Source organism: Eutrigla gurnardus (assembly GCF_963514095.1).
Source record: "Eutrigla gurnardus genome assembly, chromosome: 11".
Taxonomy (NCBI): domain Eukaryota; kingdom Metazoa; phylum Chordata; class Actinopteri; order Perciformes; family Triglidae; genus Eutrigla; species Eutrigla gurnardus.
Genome location: NC_139925.1, coordinates 11,260,695 through 11,277,856, shown reverse-complemented (window position 1 = coordinate 11,277,856; position 17,162 = coordinate 11,260,695). Strand labels below are relative to the sequence as shown.

Sequence of the window (17,162 nt, the reverse complement as noted above, 5' to 3'; positions counted from 1 at the left end):
AACATCCTGCTACAGTGAAAATGAACATTTATCCCCAACTGCCTCCCCCCTGTGTGCTTCGGGGCCTGAAGAGGTAGCCAGGCATGGTCGTCTGAGCCCCAGGCACTGACTCAGCGCCTCAGGTTGGCGACTGTACCGGTGCAGAAGCATCCATCACTCCCGACACGCTGGCTAAGAGGCAAGTCCCAGAAGCATCACTCTGACGGAGCTGTAAATTCCATTACAAAATGGATGCTTGGGCCCACTGGGAGGTTTTGTATTCAAAACGCTCAAATGCATCATTGTTCCCATCTCTTTATAGCATAAACTTTTCAGAAGCAAACGCAGCAAATAAAGATCAACATGGCGTTAAGTGGACTTACTTGGAAGGAGGGCAGAGTGATGGTCTGGGGGGTCATCCTACGTCGGAGGGCAGGGGCAGATTTGGGACGGGGCCTCTTCACCTCTGGCTCCTCCCCTCGGGTCCGGCCAATGTCCTCGTCGCATGACTTCCTCGAGGTCAAGACCTTGCCGTCCAGGAAATAGTGGTTTCCGTTCCTGTCTCGTTCTCGCTCGCTCCTCTCTCTGCTCTCGCCCGCTGCCATGGAGATGGCCGTCTCTCCCTTGCCGTCCGAGGTGATCGTGCAGTCAGAGGCGGAGCTGCTCTGATGTTTGTGTTTGAACTTAAACGAGTCACTGCGAGTGGGCGGGGTTGGAGGGGTCGGGGTAGGGGTCGGGGTGGATGAGGAGGAGAGGGAGTCCGTCTTCGAAGGCTGTGGCGAGTGGGAAGCTGCGGCGGCGGCTACTGCTGCAATCTGATTGGCTGCCATGTACTCCATCTTCGAGGATGGTGTTTCGGGGCGTTTGAACATGTCTGGGTCGAAGATGGACTTCCTTTGCTTGGGCGATTTGTAGATGGAGAGCTGGGCTGCTGCCGTGACTGGACCGGTGCTATCCGGTGCCACCGACATCCCTCCCACCATCACCTTGGGCCACGTGCCCCCACTGTGCTTCTTCTCCAGGGTCGTCTCCATCGTGATGCAGTCCGGGGCGGAGACGGGGTCAAAGGGCAACGAGGAAGGCCCCTTTGCGTAGGGACAGCACTCCTGGAAAGCACTGGGCCCATAGCGGCCGGTGCGCAGGTCAGAGTCCGGCCGGAGGCTCATGGCGTGGAGGGAACCTGTGGAAAACGGCTTGCTGATGTCACTGTACACCTCATCGGGTTCCCCTCTGACCTTCCTCCTCTCCCCGGAGATGCTACTTGTGCTGGTGCTCCCGACATCAGGGCAGAAGATGTCGGTCTGCGTCGAGCTGTTGTGTTTGAGGTTGCGGCTGTTCCGGGAGTGAATCTCCGACGGGTGAATGCGCCCGTTGGACTTCTCCGATGACTCACGCAGGCTCTCGAAGATGTTCTGGCCCGATGTGCTGTGAGGGAAGAACTGCAGGGAGGACGGATTAAGAGATCTTGTGATACAGTGGTAAATTAATTAGTAATGCATTAGATATTCCGGATCTCAGAAACCACACAGTTGAAGTTGAAAAAGTGCTATGTAGGGCATAAAGAACTAAGAAAGGTCTTTATGTTTGGCTTAGCAAAGTAAGATAGAAGCTGGGGAATAGAGTGTGGCCCACCTTCATGAGAGAGAGGCTAAGAGAGTCCCTGCAGCTCCTCAACAGAGCCTCGCATTCCGTCACAGATTTGTTATCCAGAGCGATGCCGTTTATCTGGGTAGCAGAGAAGGATCGTGGGAATAAGGACAGGTCCTTCAACACTTAAGCAATCCATGTCAGTCTGTTTGATGTGCCTCTTAGGTGTGTGTGAGTGCGTGGGCAGTATTATGAAACAGTTCTACAATCACGTACAGGTGACATATCTCCCGAACATGAGATCGCCCGGGGCCGAGGATGCGTCTTGATGCTGCGGCGAAGAAACCGCAAGAAATCTAGGCCAGCACATCTCAGTCTGAAGAACCCTCACACTGCAATCCGCACATTTCCATCACAATGGGCTCGACTTGAGAGGATCTTTTATTTTATTTGAAAGGGTCTGAGAGATTAAAGAACTAAGTGGGTAACGTATTACGGCTGAGATTTGTCATGAAATAAGTTCAGGAAATATTTTTTTCGCTTTAACCTAGAACAATCCTGAGACCTGAATCATTTCATCGAGCATCTCCTTGGAGCCGTGGAGGTCAGCTACCGACATCCAACATCCCATGCATATTTCACCGCACATTCAGAGGTCTCGACTCCATTTTTGCAAACACAATTAAGCATTTACTTAGTTATATATAACCCGATACGCTCCTGTGATTAACATTCACAAGGGCATGATCAAATACGATACTCTCCCCCCCGATTAAGATCTCTTAACACATCGTCGATGCCTACCATTGCTAATTTTGGCTGCAGCTGAGCTATCATCTGGCATATCACTTCCCCGGCTGTGTGCAGGAGACTGCCGAGCTGCTACAGTAAATGATGAGCAGAGATATCTAAGTACTCCGGGATTTAAAAAGGTAATGCGCAGGTCTCACCCTTAAGTTTAAACTACCAGGGGAGTTATGCTAATCTTCAGAGACAAGGTCACTCCTCAAAGATAAGAGATGGGAGATGCATAGTTCTATTTCTGTCACTTGTCTTTTCTCTTCTCTTCCCTCACGCACCGGAGTGTTGCAGCTGTGTGTGAGAAGACAGCTCCACCTAGCCCTCTAGAGCTGCAAGTTTCATTTGAAGATTTAATCAAAAGCAGGAGATTTCCTCCTTCTGCTTCACACACACTCGATCAAATCCCACTTTATCTGGGTTGGGAGTGTGGATACTGGAATAGAAAGGCAGCCTGGATTTGAAAACCAAAAGGAACCTGCGTGAGCTGTGGTGTGGTAGATGTGGAGGGAGGGAGTATTTCAAAAAAATAATAGTAATAAAAAGAGGATTTCAAAGAAGCGAAGACTCACAGCAATCAGTCTGTCTCCGACCATGAGAGAGCCTTCCCTGGCTGCTGGACTCCCCTGGACGAGGGCTGTGACAAACACGCCGCTCTCTAGACCGATACCACAGTCTGAGATACAGAAGGGGAAAATGGGGTGAAGTGACACTGAAGCATTAACAGCCACAAGGCAGAGCAATGACACAAGACAAAGCCAGCTACAGAATTTAGCACTCCGATATACCTTTGTGTCCTACGAGGTTAATGTGGACAGGAGTGACGAGCCTTCCCCCCAGGGACTTCCTTCTTCGTACCACCATGTTGATCGACCCGCCGCCATTGAGGACGGCCTTCACCACCTGCTTCCTGTCCTTATTGGTCAGGTCCATGTCGTTAATCTTCAACAACCAATCGTTCACTCTAGGAACACAAGAGGGCGCATTATGAGGCATTTAATTAGCCGTTTAATAATTAACAGTTAGTCCTGAAGGGGATACGGGATAGTTACACGAGGCGGCTCATACCTTAACCTTCCGTCTGCGATACTTCCTTTGTCCACCCTTGTGACGAATATTCCACAATCTCCAGGTAAATACGGATCATTTACCCCCTCGGCAATGTCGAAGCCAAGAGCTTTCAAATCCATGTCATCCTGCAAAAGGCAATAATAATACACATGGCAGAAAATTCATTCTTTTTGACAAACTTATTTTCAATACTATCAAGTGTTGTCTTTAGCGCTCCAATGGGTCACTGCAGTAATAAAAGCTGAGCGCCGCTCTTACCCGGTCTTTCTCAAACTCCACCACCTCTGTCTCCCACTCCAGGGAGTCCGTGTCGATGGCCGAGTCGTGAGAGCTGTGGGCCATAAGCTGACAGAACCGGGCCTCCTTTTCCAGCTGGCTTTCCATCTTCTCCCTTAACAGACAAAGACATCACACGCACACACACACACACACAGGGTCAAAGGTCAGTCACTTGAGGATGGACGAGTCAGACAAGAAAGAATGAATCGCACACCACCAGTCAGTTTACTGGAAAAAACATTTTCCTGACCAGAAGAACACTGTTCCTCTGTTTGGAATGAAATGACAGGGGATGACTGGATGTAGAACACAGACATTTAGAGAAGTATACATGTTATGACCTTCTTCTTATGTGGAATTGGGCTCTAACTTCTCGTATCTTCCCAAAATATTTCTTTTGCGTCCTTCCTCACAATAGCAGACACCTTCAGCTCTCTGGTTTAGGGACTCAAATGTATATTTGCCTATAATAAAACTAAAAGTAGAATGCACACAATGCCCAACTGTCAGTAAGATACATGGTGTCCTACTGAGGCATGCCTGAAGGCTAGCTGTGACATTAAAACCCCAATCTTACATTGCTCTCTACAGAGGATAGAGGGAAAAAAACTCTCAAAGTCACCGCATACAGCATGGCTGTCATATCCCCCTTAGCCAGCAGAGGGAGCTTTTACACCCAGTATAAACACATTCATATACAGGGTGCTGGGGGATGTTGAGAAACTAAATGTGCGTGTCCAAAACACTGACGCTTTTCGGGATTACACTTTTAATCTGGGCGTGTGGAAATGGTGCCAGACAAACAAAACCAAGCTCTGTGATGTCTCAAAAGGCAGAGTATCACAGTTTCCACCCCGCCACACACGGCGTACAACAGCTTACAGAGACAAAGACACACCACGTTGGCCGAGCAGAAGCGACGTTGTTCTGCGCCCGCTCAAATGCACGGGGATTTCCCTTTGAATGCTGATAGCCTTTCCTAATTTTCAACCCAGAGAACTCACTTTAGTTCTTTGAGCTCTCGTAACGTGTCGTTCTTCTGTTTCCTCATGTCGTCCAGGTTCCGCAGGGCATCGGCCAGGTCGCTGACTGCCCGGTCCCTCTCCCGCCGTAGGTTATCACACAGAGTCCTGGGTACAATAATCATGGTGAAACGATGTGAGAATAAACACTGCAGCGTATTTGGAGGAGCAGGAATTAGCCAGTGATTCTATATGAGGAGTCTTGAACAAAACCCAGACACAGACTGACCTTATGCTCTCCCTCTCTGCCACTATTTTGTCCCTCTCTTGAAAGGCCCAGTCTCGTCGACATTTGGCCACCTCGGCCTCCTGCGTGGCCTCCTTCAGTTCCTGGGACATGGCCTCGTACTGCTTCCTCAGCATCTCGATCTCCTTATTGGCTCGCTCCATGTCCAGGGTGGCCGAGTCTTGTTTCTAAGAACATTGCGTGGACACAAATATGATTATTCCTTGAAACATTTGTTACAACATCCTCCAGTTTACTCGAGTGTGTGAGACTAAATCAGGTGTGTGACTCTTTAAATGAATCACAGCTCATCTTTAAGGTTTTAGGACAGAAGGACTGCCATCTAGTGGGCAGACAGAGGTGCGACCTTAATACTCATAAAGGTCAGTCCACAGACACACTGTAATCCACCAACCGACAGCTGCCTGCATTCAATAAGCTCTTTAGCGTGTGTCTAACCTTTGACTTTGTTACCTGTCTGGCCTGGTAGTACTCCCGGAGCAGCTGATCCCTCTGAATGATGGCCTCCGTCCTCTCTTTGCGGGCCACGTCCCTCTCCTCCCGGACCATCTCGATGTCCTTGCAGGCCTGACTCAGCTCCTTCTGAGCCTCGGCCTTGTCCTTCACCTCGTGGCAGTACTTCTCCAGCAGCTCGTTCCTCTCGCAGATGGCCCTGTCGCGGTCCACCAGTGACGAGTTCAACTCCTGTGGGGAACGAGGGGCTGTGAGAGCGATCTCAACGTGGCCAATGCAGAGTGATTGAAGTTTTGCATCTATTTGTCTGTCAAGTGTTCAGAAAATAGGTTAACTTTTATTTTTTTGCTGTGTCACTGAACAAAATGATCCACAGAAAACCTGACAGCTTGATATTAAGTTCTCACAGAGGAAATAGTTAATCCACCAACCATCACAGAGACAGTAAGCCTCTAGGGAAAGCTGCGATTGATGGATTTGAGATTGAACAGTAAGTAGAAGTTTATTCCGATATCCAGTTTTCGAGAAGTTTTCCTCACTACCAGTCTTTACGCTAGGCGAAGCTGATTGGCTGCTGGTTCCAACTACATATTTACTGCAGAGTCATGAGTGTGGCATCGAGCCTCATCCTAACTCTTGAAAATAAAGCATATAAGCACAGGTTTGTGTCTGTAATATATCAGACTTGCTAAGTAAAAGTTTAGCCATCATGTCATTCTCAAATGTCTGTTTGATACTGTCCAATATATTGTTTGTGTAATTTGTTCTCATGATGTTTTTTTGGAGCCGTACTCCTCGTGTTCAGCCTCCATGCTGCCCCGGTATATAAAGTAAACGTACACTTGATCCGTTCTTGAGCCTGATACCTGTCTGAGTGCCTCCAACTCTTCACTGGCCACCACCCTCTCCGAAGAGGTGTTCTTCAGCCGGGCCTCGGCCGCCTCCAGCTCCGTCTGCAACTTGTCCAGCTCCTTGATCACCTGGTCCCTCTCGCTCATGATGAGACGATACTCGTTGAACACGGAGTCCCTCTCCTCCTTGTACTTCTCGCAGTCCTTGGATGCCTTCAGCTGCAGGTTCTTGTAGCGCGTCACCTCCGACTGCAGCCGCTCCATCTCCCTCTGCAGCTCCTTGTTTTGAGCCGAGGACTTGTTCAGCTCCTGCTGCACTGAATCAAACCTGGGAGGGCAGAGGAGAGATGGTGAGCGTTTCAGGGGACTATTTTACAAGATGCTCACATAAAATGATGTGTTGGCTGCAGCCTGATAGGAGCACATATTAACGCTTGTTCTGTGTGTACGATATTTACTAATAGTTATTTTTTCCTGAAATATAAGAGTGCTCTGTATGTGGGCAGGTGATGGGTGCCTTCACCTCCTTATCGAGGTGGAGTACTGCTGCTGGTAGTGCATGGCCGAGTCTCGCTGTTTGAGCAACGCGTCCATCTGCTTCTGCAGCCTTCGGTTCTCCTCCTCGGCCTGCTCCAGGCGGCTAAGGTCTGTGTTGTGGTTGGCCACCTTCTCGCTGTAGCGCTTGCTCAGGGCATCGTACTCCTTCTTCACGCCCTCCAGCTTGTCCATAGCCGTGTCGTACAGTTTGTTTAACACCTCTGACGAGCCCTTCTCTCTCATTACCTGGTGGTAAACAAAACAAAAGGACAACATGGGTCATATGGAATGCCATTTTAAAATTGATGAAATCGAACAAATCCTGTTGTTGCTGTGCACCAGCTTAGCAGCAGATGGCATCAACGTGTCAGCAGGATACCAATATTACAGTGCAAGTAAATGGTGTGCCTGCGTCAACAACAGCTTTCTTGAAGTGTTAATTCATTTCAAGAACTGCATTCATGCGCAGACGTAAAATGCGCAAATGGCTCCCCTCCAAAATTAACCATTCTACGTGTCCTTCAGCATAATTCATTTCCGTGAAATTGTTTGTGTCATTACTGCAGGTCTTGCTGATACAGTCCTCCTGATTCCCGACAGCGCTGCTGTGACCCGCGGGGCTGTATTGACCTCGTCCACGCAGCATTACTGCGTACTGATCTTGTAGCTACATGGTTTGGGTCAGCGTGCCATTTGCCCAAGACCAAAGTCTTTTTCTTCTGCGCTTGCCCTTTTCAAAGTGCTCTGTATGCATTTCCGTCTGCTTGGCAGCCCTGTGCTCTTAACCACTGCAGTGTTCCCATGGGTGCTGTGGGAGACAGAACTGCGTAACGGTCCAATACGGGTCACAGCACCCTTTTTTGCTGGTTAGAACAAAGGATGGAAATATTGTGTGACTTTAAAATATAAAAAAGAGATGCTGCAGCAAATGAACACTGTATTATATGAATTTAAATATTTATGTGGAAAAAGCAGTTGATTTTGTATATTCGTTCAAGCATCTGTAGCATATGAGCTGATCTCCAAAGGCTATCCCTGCCCTTCTAACATCTGGGAAGCTGTGGCATTCGCCCACACGTGTGTCTGTGTCTGTGTGTGTGTGTGTGTGTGTGGACTGTACCTGCTGTTGCTGTAGCCGGAGGTCCGCTAACTCTTTCTGGTCTTGACCGTGCAGTCGTTTGAGCTCCTCGCAATTCTGTTTCAGGTGGTTGTGCTCTCGGACGAGTTGGGCGTTGTCCCTCCTGAGTGTCTCCATCTCTTCCTTCAGCTGCGTCTGCTCGCCCAAGACGCGGCTGTGCAGCATGCTGGAGGGAGAACGCACATAGACGGCATGAGGAGCATGTGTACATACCGGGAGGTACATACATGCAAATATATGCAACAGAAAGCCAGCTTTGATGTTATTAAGTAAACTGTTTTAAAAGTTAAAGTTTTTTATTTATCCGATGCTTCTATCATATAAGAGTGTTTAGCTTATTGGAATAATTTATAACGGCTAACACGCCGTATGATCATCTCTATGCCCCAGACACTTTGCTCATGAGCTGCTAGGCTGAATAATTCAATCACATAAATGCCTCCATTCCCAAGCTTTTAAAACCATGCATGTGTTTTTTTTTTTTTTCTTTCGAATGTGAAAGCCAGCTGTAGCTCCAAGGGATGTTCTTTCAATTAGGTTAATTGTAAGCCACTATTTGCTACAATTCCAGAAAAAACAATGCAAAAAAATGCCATTATTTCTACGTTGGAAATCAGCAGGTGACAAAACAGTTCCTCCTACGCTTACAACATTTGCGACACACATTCACTGCTGCTTTGGAAGGGAACTCTACACCACTAGGGGTGTTGCATTTACTGCAGAATACATATTTAAAACTGAAGGTCTTCGACAGCAACAACAAAAAAGGAAAATAAGCATCATGAGATATACTTACTGGTAGAAGTCTGCCTCTTTTACAGCCTCCTCGCACCTCTTGAGTGTTTTGGTGTGCTGGTTCTGGAGAGACTGCAGATCGGCCATGGCCCTCATGCACTGGCTTTTCAGACGCTCATAGTCATGACTGGCTTTGGAATTTGGCCTTAAGGAGAAAAGAAGCGAGGAATCAACACTCGATCCAGCAGCCTTGTACTAGAAGAAGGATGTAAAAGACAGCGTTGACCTTCTCCTGGTATGAGAATTCATAAGATAGGAATGAAATGCCTCGCTAAATATAAACAACATTTTTTAAAAATGATGCACGGTTATAAGCAACGCAGCCTTTGTGTCGGCTGCTGCACAAGAAACATCTGGTAAGTGGAGGACGTTCAACTTGATTACACAGCCAGTGTCCGTGCCCTCTCTCTGCAAGGTAGAGTCAACATTATGCCACACAGCAGAGAATAAGTAGAGGAAAACATGACACTCACTCATCACAGTGGCTTTAACAATCTGGAGAGTAAACATTACCGGTCGTAAACGTTGCTGCTCTGACTGACATGAATCTAAGGTCAGTAGTTGGATCTGATACACTTCATTCAGGCAAAGCAGCATCTATAATGACTGTAGGCCTGTGTTACCAGACGGATAGACAAACAGCAACAACAACAACTTGGCAGGCTGGCCGGGATTTGCACCTGCAGTCGTCGAAGGTGGTCCCGGGCGATGCCAACGCCAGGCGCTTTCGGAGCTCGTCCCTCTCCCTGGTCACCTGGCGGAGCTGGAACAAGATGGTGTCCACGCTGTCGCCGGATGGCCGGTTGTCGTTGATGGCCGGGGGCGGGGAGGATGCTTCGCCGTTAACGGGCGAACCTGCAACAGTGAGCACATTATCAGAGGCTAGGACCGATTGACCGAAACACACTGGAAAACGTTTCCCTGGCAACGCGGCATCATTCCGAAGGTGCATGGTGTAAAGGGACACATGATTTATTAAACTACTCCTCAATAAACACACTTACGCAGTGTGAAGCAACATAGGTTTGCCTTGCCCAACACTCAGGGCAGCGCCTGTCTGTTATATCATCTGCAAAGGGTTTTCCGTGTCAATTTGCTTTACATTTGCAGAACATTATGTTGGATTTACAAGACCACACCATCTGTAATCTCCGAGGTGAAAATGAAAGGCAGATGGGATTTGGATATGGTGATGTACTTTCAACGCCAGAGGTCTTCAACGTTTTTCAGGCCAAGGACCCCCAAGGCTTATAGTGACCCGACAGAGAGACTCCCTATTACATATCATATAAAAACGTGTTCCATATTAAACCAGGCCAATAATAATGTGTAGTGCATTTGAATTCTATTTTGCCATTTCTACATCACAATTTCTCAATATATTATTAAACAAACAGGAAGATTTATATTTGCTTGATATAGATTGTATTCATGTTAAGGTGTATTTTTGAACATATTTACATTTTTGGAAGAAAAAAAGTTTGGGATCAAATTATTTCGGGGACCCCCTGCAGTAACGATGCGGACCCCCTGGGGTCCCGGACCCCCTGTTGAAGATCTCTGTTCTACACGGTTTAAACAAAGCTGTCCATGTATTCTTTGATTGAATGCAAACACAGATGTTTTTAAAGTCTTTGTAAAGGAATAATAACTCCACGCTGAAACAGTCGTTGTTTTGAAGGAGACTCACTTTTCTTTACTCTGGCCTCGGGTATCTATTATGAGATATGTACAAAAAACCCCACCTGAGTGATTTTAACAGAATAACATTAAAATAACAAGTTACACTCTCTTTGACCGCGTGTCCTTGACACTTTGTCAAACACACAAAAGACTCTGACAAAACATTATACCTCATTAAGGAGTCATTTTCAGGGTTGTTTTCTTCACTGAAAAGAACACACACGGCAGGAAATCTAAGGGATTATGTCAAACTTTGGCTCAACGTTTGGCCCTTTTGGAGGTTTATGTAACACAGCTGAGTCATTTGGAGGTTTGTCAAAACTAAGGGAAAACAAACACGGTTTTAAGGAGAGAGGAAGACATTTGTGAGAGTGTTTTGGCCCGATGTGTGATTGAAAAAGGAAAAATAAACTTAATATTGGCATAAACAGCATTCCACAAGTCATAAAGTGCCCATGCTGACTTTGCTTTTGTGTTGGAGATAGTATAGAGGCCGTCTGACCTGGCATGACCAGCATAACAGGCATCTTGGGTCGTCATACATACCAACACTACTGAGGGAGCTGCTGCTCTCTGAGTCAGAGGGCATCGTGGAGAGAACGCTGTATGTGGAGCCTGCCAGGAGACAAAAAGGCCAGGAGACACATTTAGATAGAAAACTGATAGATTGATTAACTAATTACTGCACACCAGACTGAATTAATTGCCTGTACAATGTGGAAAGAAATTAATATTACACAGTCAGCTTCATATTCCCTGCAGTTTTATGATAGATGTGGTGCAGGGTTTTTTTTTTTTTTTTGCATGTTATAATAACTTTCAACATTGCTTCTTAGTGGCTCTATATTATGACTCCAGACCGCCGTAGTCATTAAACCTCCTTTCCCCTCACTGTGCACGCTGCCTTGCTTTGATGTATAGTCCCTGTATGTTTCTGCTACACAGGCAGAATGTCACGGCTGAAATGGGATTTTCTCTTTTTATGTCAAGCACATAGAGAGAGAGAGAGAGAGAGACAGAGAGGAAAATGGTTCTCCATCTGAATAGCTGTACACACCGTTAAGCTGGGGGATATTTCAAAGGGGTTACCGCGATCCATAGGAGAGGCTATACAGATCCCCATTATAATGCAGTCCCTGCTCCAAAAGGGCAACATAAACACTGCTGACAAACAGGCAGAACTTATTACACTTGGGACTGTTTGCAGGAGTCAACATTGCGTTGTATCATACACAAAAAGCTCCATTTCTACACCCTAATTCAACATCCCCACACATCTAAATGTGCTGTGTTTGCTGCTGAAATAAGACAATGATCACCACAATGTAAAGTGAATAATGTCCTCTTCAAACCAACAGTTAAGAATGTTTCTGGCAAGAGAAAATCGGGGGGAAATACACGAGCGAGCTGCTGATACAGTGTTAGCACTGCAAATGGTTAACCCCTACCTGATTTTCACACAAAATGTTTCATCCATCTTTAAAAATACACATTTTATACATTTAGTACTGTAAATAATAATAATGTCGATTACAGATTTGTCCAATGATTACGTTTAGTCTCAAGAATGTCAACGTAACATCTTCAAATGTCTCATTTTGACTGGTCAAAAGCACAATATTTCATTTACAGAAATAAAAACAAAATCTTCACATTAGAGGAGCTAAAACCTGAGAAATTATGCCGACGAACCTAATATTTCAGACCCAAATAAAATCCAGGGAGGCCCGTATTCGCTGGCAAATAACTGACCAATTTGAACCTACATAAAAACCCGGCACAGTGAGGCACAGATCATGCTAATGTAATGTGATGAATGCACACCGAACACAAGGACAAAGTCTTCCTGTGTGCGGGGTTTAAGAGAGTAGGGGAATGGTTGCTGGCTTTGTCAGCAGCAGGCAATAGATTGACGCCAACTGTTCGAGATCTCCATCTCTGTCTTTGCCTCCCCACTGGGTTTAGCTACAACTCTGGCTCCAGCCCTCAATGTGTGACAAGGCCAAGCCTAATTAACTATGAGCTCTGTGCGACTGAGCCACTCCATCTTAGGCCCCGCAGACACAGGAGAGGAGAGGGGAGGAGAGGGGGGCAAGAGGGGAAGGCAGTGCAGTGGAGGACAGATGAAAGCAGATAGCCTGACTAAATCGCAAAAAGAGATAAGGAGGGAGGGTGTTTGGGAGACAAAGAGGGAGATACCGTGGAAAAAAAAAGAAAGAAAGAGGAGCAGAGCAAAAAAAAAAAAAAAGTATTTTAATCTGTTCTGACATTCCCTGATGCTCAACAATTTTACTCTGCGAAGGGCTCGGAGCAAACAGCCTTGATTTTCATATTGTTCCATTAGACATGACGAGAAGCACTCTGGGGCTGCACAGCATTAGTCCTCTACAATCATCACAGCTATGGAAAAGAGGCTCATGCTCATTTCCATAGCCGCGTTGAAAAGCAGCCGCTAATTCCTTGAACCCGGTATCTGACAGACGAGGTCTCATAGTAAACATTTTGTGAGCCACCCAGAGATATTACGCCATCTCAGCTGAAGGATTAAGTCTTTTTTCCCCCCCATTAAAGCTCTGTGCCAGAAAAAAAGAAAGCTATGAAATGGAGCTTCTTGAATGTTGCATTATGTTGATTTGGGAGCCAAAACACTCAGATAAATTAAAATCCCAGTAATCTCTACCGCTGAGGACGGTAGCCAATCAACAGACAGCTATCGCTCCCACGAACGGGTCAATTCTGGGACAGTCCTCGGTATCTCAAAATCTGATTGTGCTGCGAGGACTAATGCCTGCACCAAAATTCCCATATTTAGATTGGTGTCACGGGCTGATTACTTTACCCAGGAAGCGCACCAACGGACGCAGTATGGATTTGCATGTCAGATACAAGCCAGCTATCCGGCGGTCGATGGGTCAGCGACATTAGCCTTTTCCAACAGGCTTTTAATCATCGATAGCAATTAGCACCAGCCACAATGGGTGAAGCCAATCATTTGTAAACAGGTTCACTGCATCGATAAATCAGGCATCCATTAGGGCAGCTTAGATCTGATGGTCCTCCACTTGTCTCTGGTCTGGCAGGACAGATCAGGCCGCGAAATAATACATATTAGTCATTAGATGTGTACTGTATGTGCACCCTCTAAAAAGAGGCGAGAGATATTCCAGCGGAGGACCAGAGGCAACAGTAACAAAGGGCCTGTCGCTGTGATCTAAATAGGTCAGGGGAGTACTCGCCCTACCTAAGGGGTTCCACTTCCCCCCCTGCTCTTCCTTTCTTTCCTTTCCCTCCCAGTCATGTGATGTGCTCAGCAACCAACAGTTGCTTCAGACGACCAGATTGTGTTCTGCGGCGCATGGAGCAAGATGACACACGTTGCCATGGTGAAACTGGATGGGAGGGATAGCAGATCGTGCAGTGTGGTGGAAAAGGAAGGAGCGTGAGAGTTGGAGAAGGGGTGGTGGAGGAGGAGAGCCTCGTCGGAAGAAAGACGCAAAGTCTGGCTTCCACCGTCGGGCTAAATTATTCATCGGTTCCAGAAAATGCTCTTATCGGACAATGAGAACGTCTCCCACAACATAAAGCGCGTGAGATTATCATCCTGATTGAAACTCCACTTATCGGAACATGTTGACAAGCCTTGAAACTATGGATGAGAAGCAGCCACGGTGGCTGTTCTCTTCAGGCCACAGTATTGTATTTCAAGCTGTGTGCTCTTCTTTATTAGCCGCTGTCAGTTCTTCTCCGTCAGTGAGAATTGGTGATTAAAACAAATAGAAGTCACAGACTAAGCCTAAATAGCCTTTGTGGTCTTTCTCCTTTTGTGTCCTCATCTTCACAGCCATTAAACTACAGAGGCACAAACAACAGCAACGCTAATAATACAGCTGGAAACGACCCACTCGTTTTACAGTGGGCTTAAATGAGGGCTGGGGGACGTGTCAGCGTTAAGCCACAGAGCAGAAAGCCTCTCTTTTACGCTGGCAACTCAGACCTCTAAATCCTGGCTGTGGTTCTGCTCACAGTATGGGAGGATGTAGTTTGAGTTAGTGGAGCACACATCCCACCTCTTCTGTCTCAATACCTCAACTCAGGATGTTCACAGCTACTGGAGAGGTGACGGGGAATGTGGGAAGAGAGAAAGAATGGCATGCAACAAAGGTCCCCAGCTGGAAGAGAAGCAGGGACGTTGTGATCACAGTATATGGCATGCAGGCATGCATGCATTCACATTCCTTTTAAGTTAAATTACTGACGTATTGGCAACTAGGCATGGCACGATGTGAATATTTCATGCCACGATTATTCTGACCGAAATGGCGATTCACAATATCATGCAGATAATTATCAAAATATGCTTCAAACTCCTATAAAGCATACAGGAATCACTTTTGATTTCAAGAAACAAGCATTTCTTTAAAGAATTGCATCACAGAGCGAAAGCTTCTTTTTTTAATGAACATACATTTTAGCCAAAATAAATACACTATTTTAAATAAGGTAATAATTAATCATAAGGTCTTCCTGCATTAAAAAACAGTAAATTAATTTTTAAAAATTGAAACATGTGCAAGTCTTACATATTAGATGATACTACCTGTATTTATTTATTTCATTTTTAAAATTAAAATGATTTATTCATGTAAATGCTGATCCGCAATAAAATCTTATATCGTCCCAAACCGATTGGCAACATAATGTACTTGAATATTAGTTTATTTTTTATTATTGATGCATTAACACAAAAGCAGTACTGATGTCGTAGTTTCTTTATCAGTCAGGTAGTTTAATCTATAACACTGCACCATAATTATAATAACTCATGTATCTTGTATTCAAAATGATCACCTCAAAACTAACTATAGCAAGAAAATACAGTTAATGCAAGAAATGTAACATAAATTCCCTCGTCCTATTCCCTCCCTGTAATCTGGGACTTCCAGTAAGCCTTGTAGTGGGTCTAACTTCTCAGGAGGCAATGACACCACAGGCCAAGATTCTGGGCAACATGCCAGTGAAGCCTTGCTGCCGGAGTAAAGGATTGATCATCTGATTTAAGGAGTCTACACTACACATAAACACGAAGACTTCTAACATGATGACTCCACAAGGCAGGATTACTCCACCGCACGCACATCGCCTGACTAGCAGCTGCGAGGCCTGCTGTCAAACCCACCCACCTTTTTTGCGGATACTACTCTGTGGCGTCACCTAAAATACATTCTGTTGTGCTGTAGATCGAGATGCAAATGCAGCGTGGAGATTTTCAATGTGTAAACATTTTGGGGAAGAAATAAAAAGCCTTTAGCCCGGCAGACCTGTCGGAACTGCTGAGCAGCACCTAAGTCCAAAAAGGGTCCCTCGAGTGCAATCCAGCACAGCCTATTATCAGCACGCCATAATGGCAAATAGCCTGAGCTCAGCATAAATGAGACATAATTTGGTTTTGAACAGCTTGCCAGTGCCAAGGGTTGGGTCAAAAGCAAAAAAGAAAAAAAAAAGGTGAAAGATGTCTGAAACATGTCCTCCTAATGCTCTGCTACTTCTTGTAGCTCGTACAAATAGGAGCCAAAACACTGCCTGTCTGCGTGGAATAAACCCACTGCTGGAATTTGGGCAATCTTTGTGACATTCCTTTCATGTTTAATCGCAGAGAAAGCGATCTTGCTTCAGACAGCATTTTCATAGTGTGTTGAGATAATTCTGTGATTTAACCGCAATATAAACTGCATAAAAGATCACCAAGAGGAGAATCTAGTGTATTAGAAAAGAGTAGGGCTGGTTGATAATTCAACATGGTCATGTGTCATCTTTCCGTGGAATCATATTGTGATGAGATCATACTGAGATATCACGATATTACATCGTCTGAATTGATAACAAGCACATACTAACGTATTTCTCAGAAAAGCTGCTAAAACTCAATTTGATCAAACTACTGTCTAAATCAAATTAATTTGGTGTAAACATAGTCAATGCATACCTGGAAATATTTATTTTCCAAATAAAGTTCCAGAAAAAAATAGAAAATACTCAATATGTTTTATTTGACGCATGAGTATACTAAAATAGGCTTTATGTGGTTATTTCATGTAGACTATTCCTTTATTGAACTATGAGAAAACATGCTATATTGTGATATATATCAATATATCATTATGGATACATGAATTTTGTCTCAAAATGTTTTCATCTGTCTCATTAGGGATTTGGTTGCATTGCAGCCTGGTCAAAACGCAAGATATATTGGCTTATTTGTCATTTAACCCCAAATTAACCTGAAACTTTCCTGTGACCTTTGTCACAAAATGTCTCAATATAGAAGTGGAGTGGAGGTACTAAAATCACCAGCATCACCATCATCTGATGGTGATTACTGGCCTCAGGTGCCAGAGATTCAAAGGATAAATGACTGCAGGTGTAGAGAGGACTGATAAAGAGGGAGATAATTAAACAGATGGAGGGATGATGCAAGCAGAGAGTGTTAGAGAAAGCTACACCATGATGGGAGGAGAGGAGAGGAGGGGTGGACAGGAAAGATGGCACAACAAAGCATAATGCAGAAACAACACCACCACAAAAGGCCTGCTAGAGGTGGGGGGTGGGAAGACGATGAGAAACGCAGTACATTTCCATGACTTCATAGTACTGGTAAACATTTAGATGCTGGCCTTTCCTCTACCTTGTGGGGTAATTATAAGTGGAGGAACACGTGTAAAATG

General features: G+C 45.5%; 1 protein-coding gene across 5 annotated transcripts in view; it reads right to left on the bottom strand.

Annotated features, from left to right (window-relative positions):
* Window positions 1-17,162, bottom strand: part of dlg5a (discs, large homolog 5a) — a 33,549-nt gene that overhangs the window by 12,261 nt on the left and 4,126 nt on the right. For 3 of the 5 annotated variants that reach the window (XM_084021773.1, XM_084021774.1, XM_084021775.1), the window contains exons 2-16: window positions 10,987-11,055; window positions 9,438-9,612; window positions 8,759-8,902; window positions 7,945-8,128; window positions 6,811-7,070; window positions 6,303-6,615; window positions 5,437-5,667; window positions 4,966-5,150; window positions 4,719-4,844; window positions 3,694-3,826; window positions 3,433-3,560; window positions 3,153-3,328; window positions 2,937-3,040; window positions 1,612-1,704; window positions 363-1,418 (exon numbers count right to left, since the gene is read on the bottom strand). In XM_084021773.1, coding sequence (XP_083877899.1) covers window positions 363-1,418; window positions 1,612-1,704; window positions 2,937-3,040; window positions 3,153-3,328; window positions 3,433-3,560; window positions 3,694-3,826; window positions 4,719-4,844; window positions 4,966-5,150; window positions 5,437-5,667; window positions 6,303-6,615; window positions 6,811-7,070; window positions 7,945-8,128; window positions 8,759-8,902; window positions 9,438-9,612; window positions 10,987-11,055 — 3,377 coding nt within the window. The remainder of the gene's footprint in view (window positions 1-362; window positions 1,419-1,611; window positions 1,705-2,936; window positions 3,041-3,152; window positions 3,329-3,432; window positions 3,561-3,693; window positions 3,827-4,718; window positions 4,845-4,965; window positions 5,151-5,436; window positions 5,668-6,302; window positions 6,616-6,810; window positions 7,071-7,944; window positions 8,129-8,758; window positions 8,903-9,437; window positions 9,613-10,986; window positions 11,056-17,162) is intronic. The other 2 variants (XM_084021776.1, XM_084021777.1) reach the window with 1 other exon arrangement.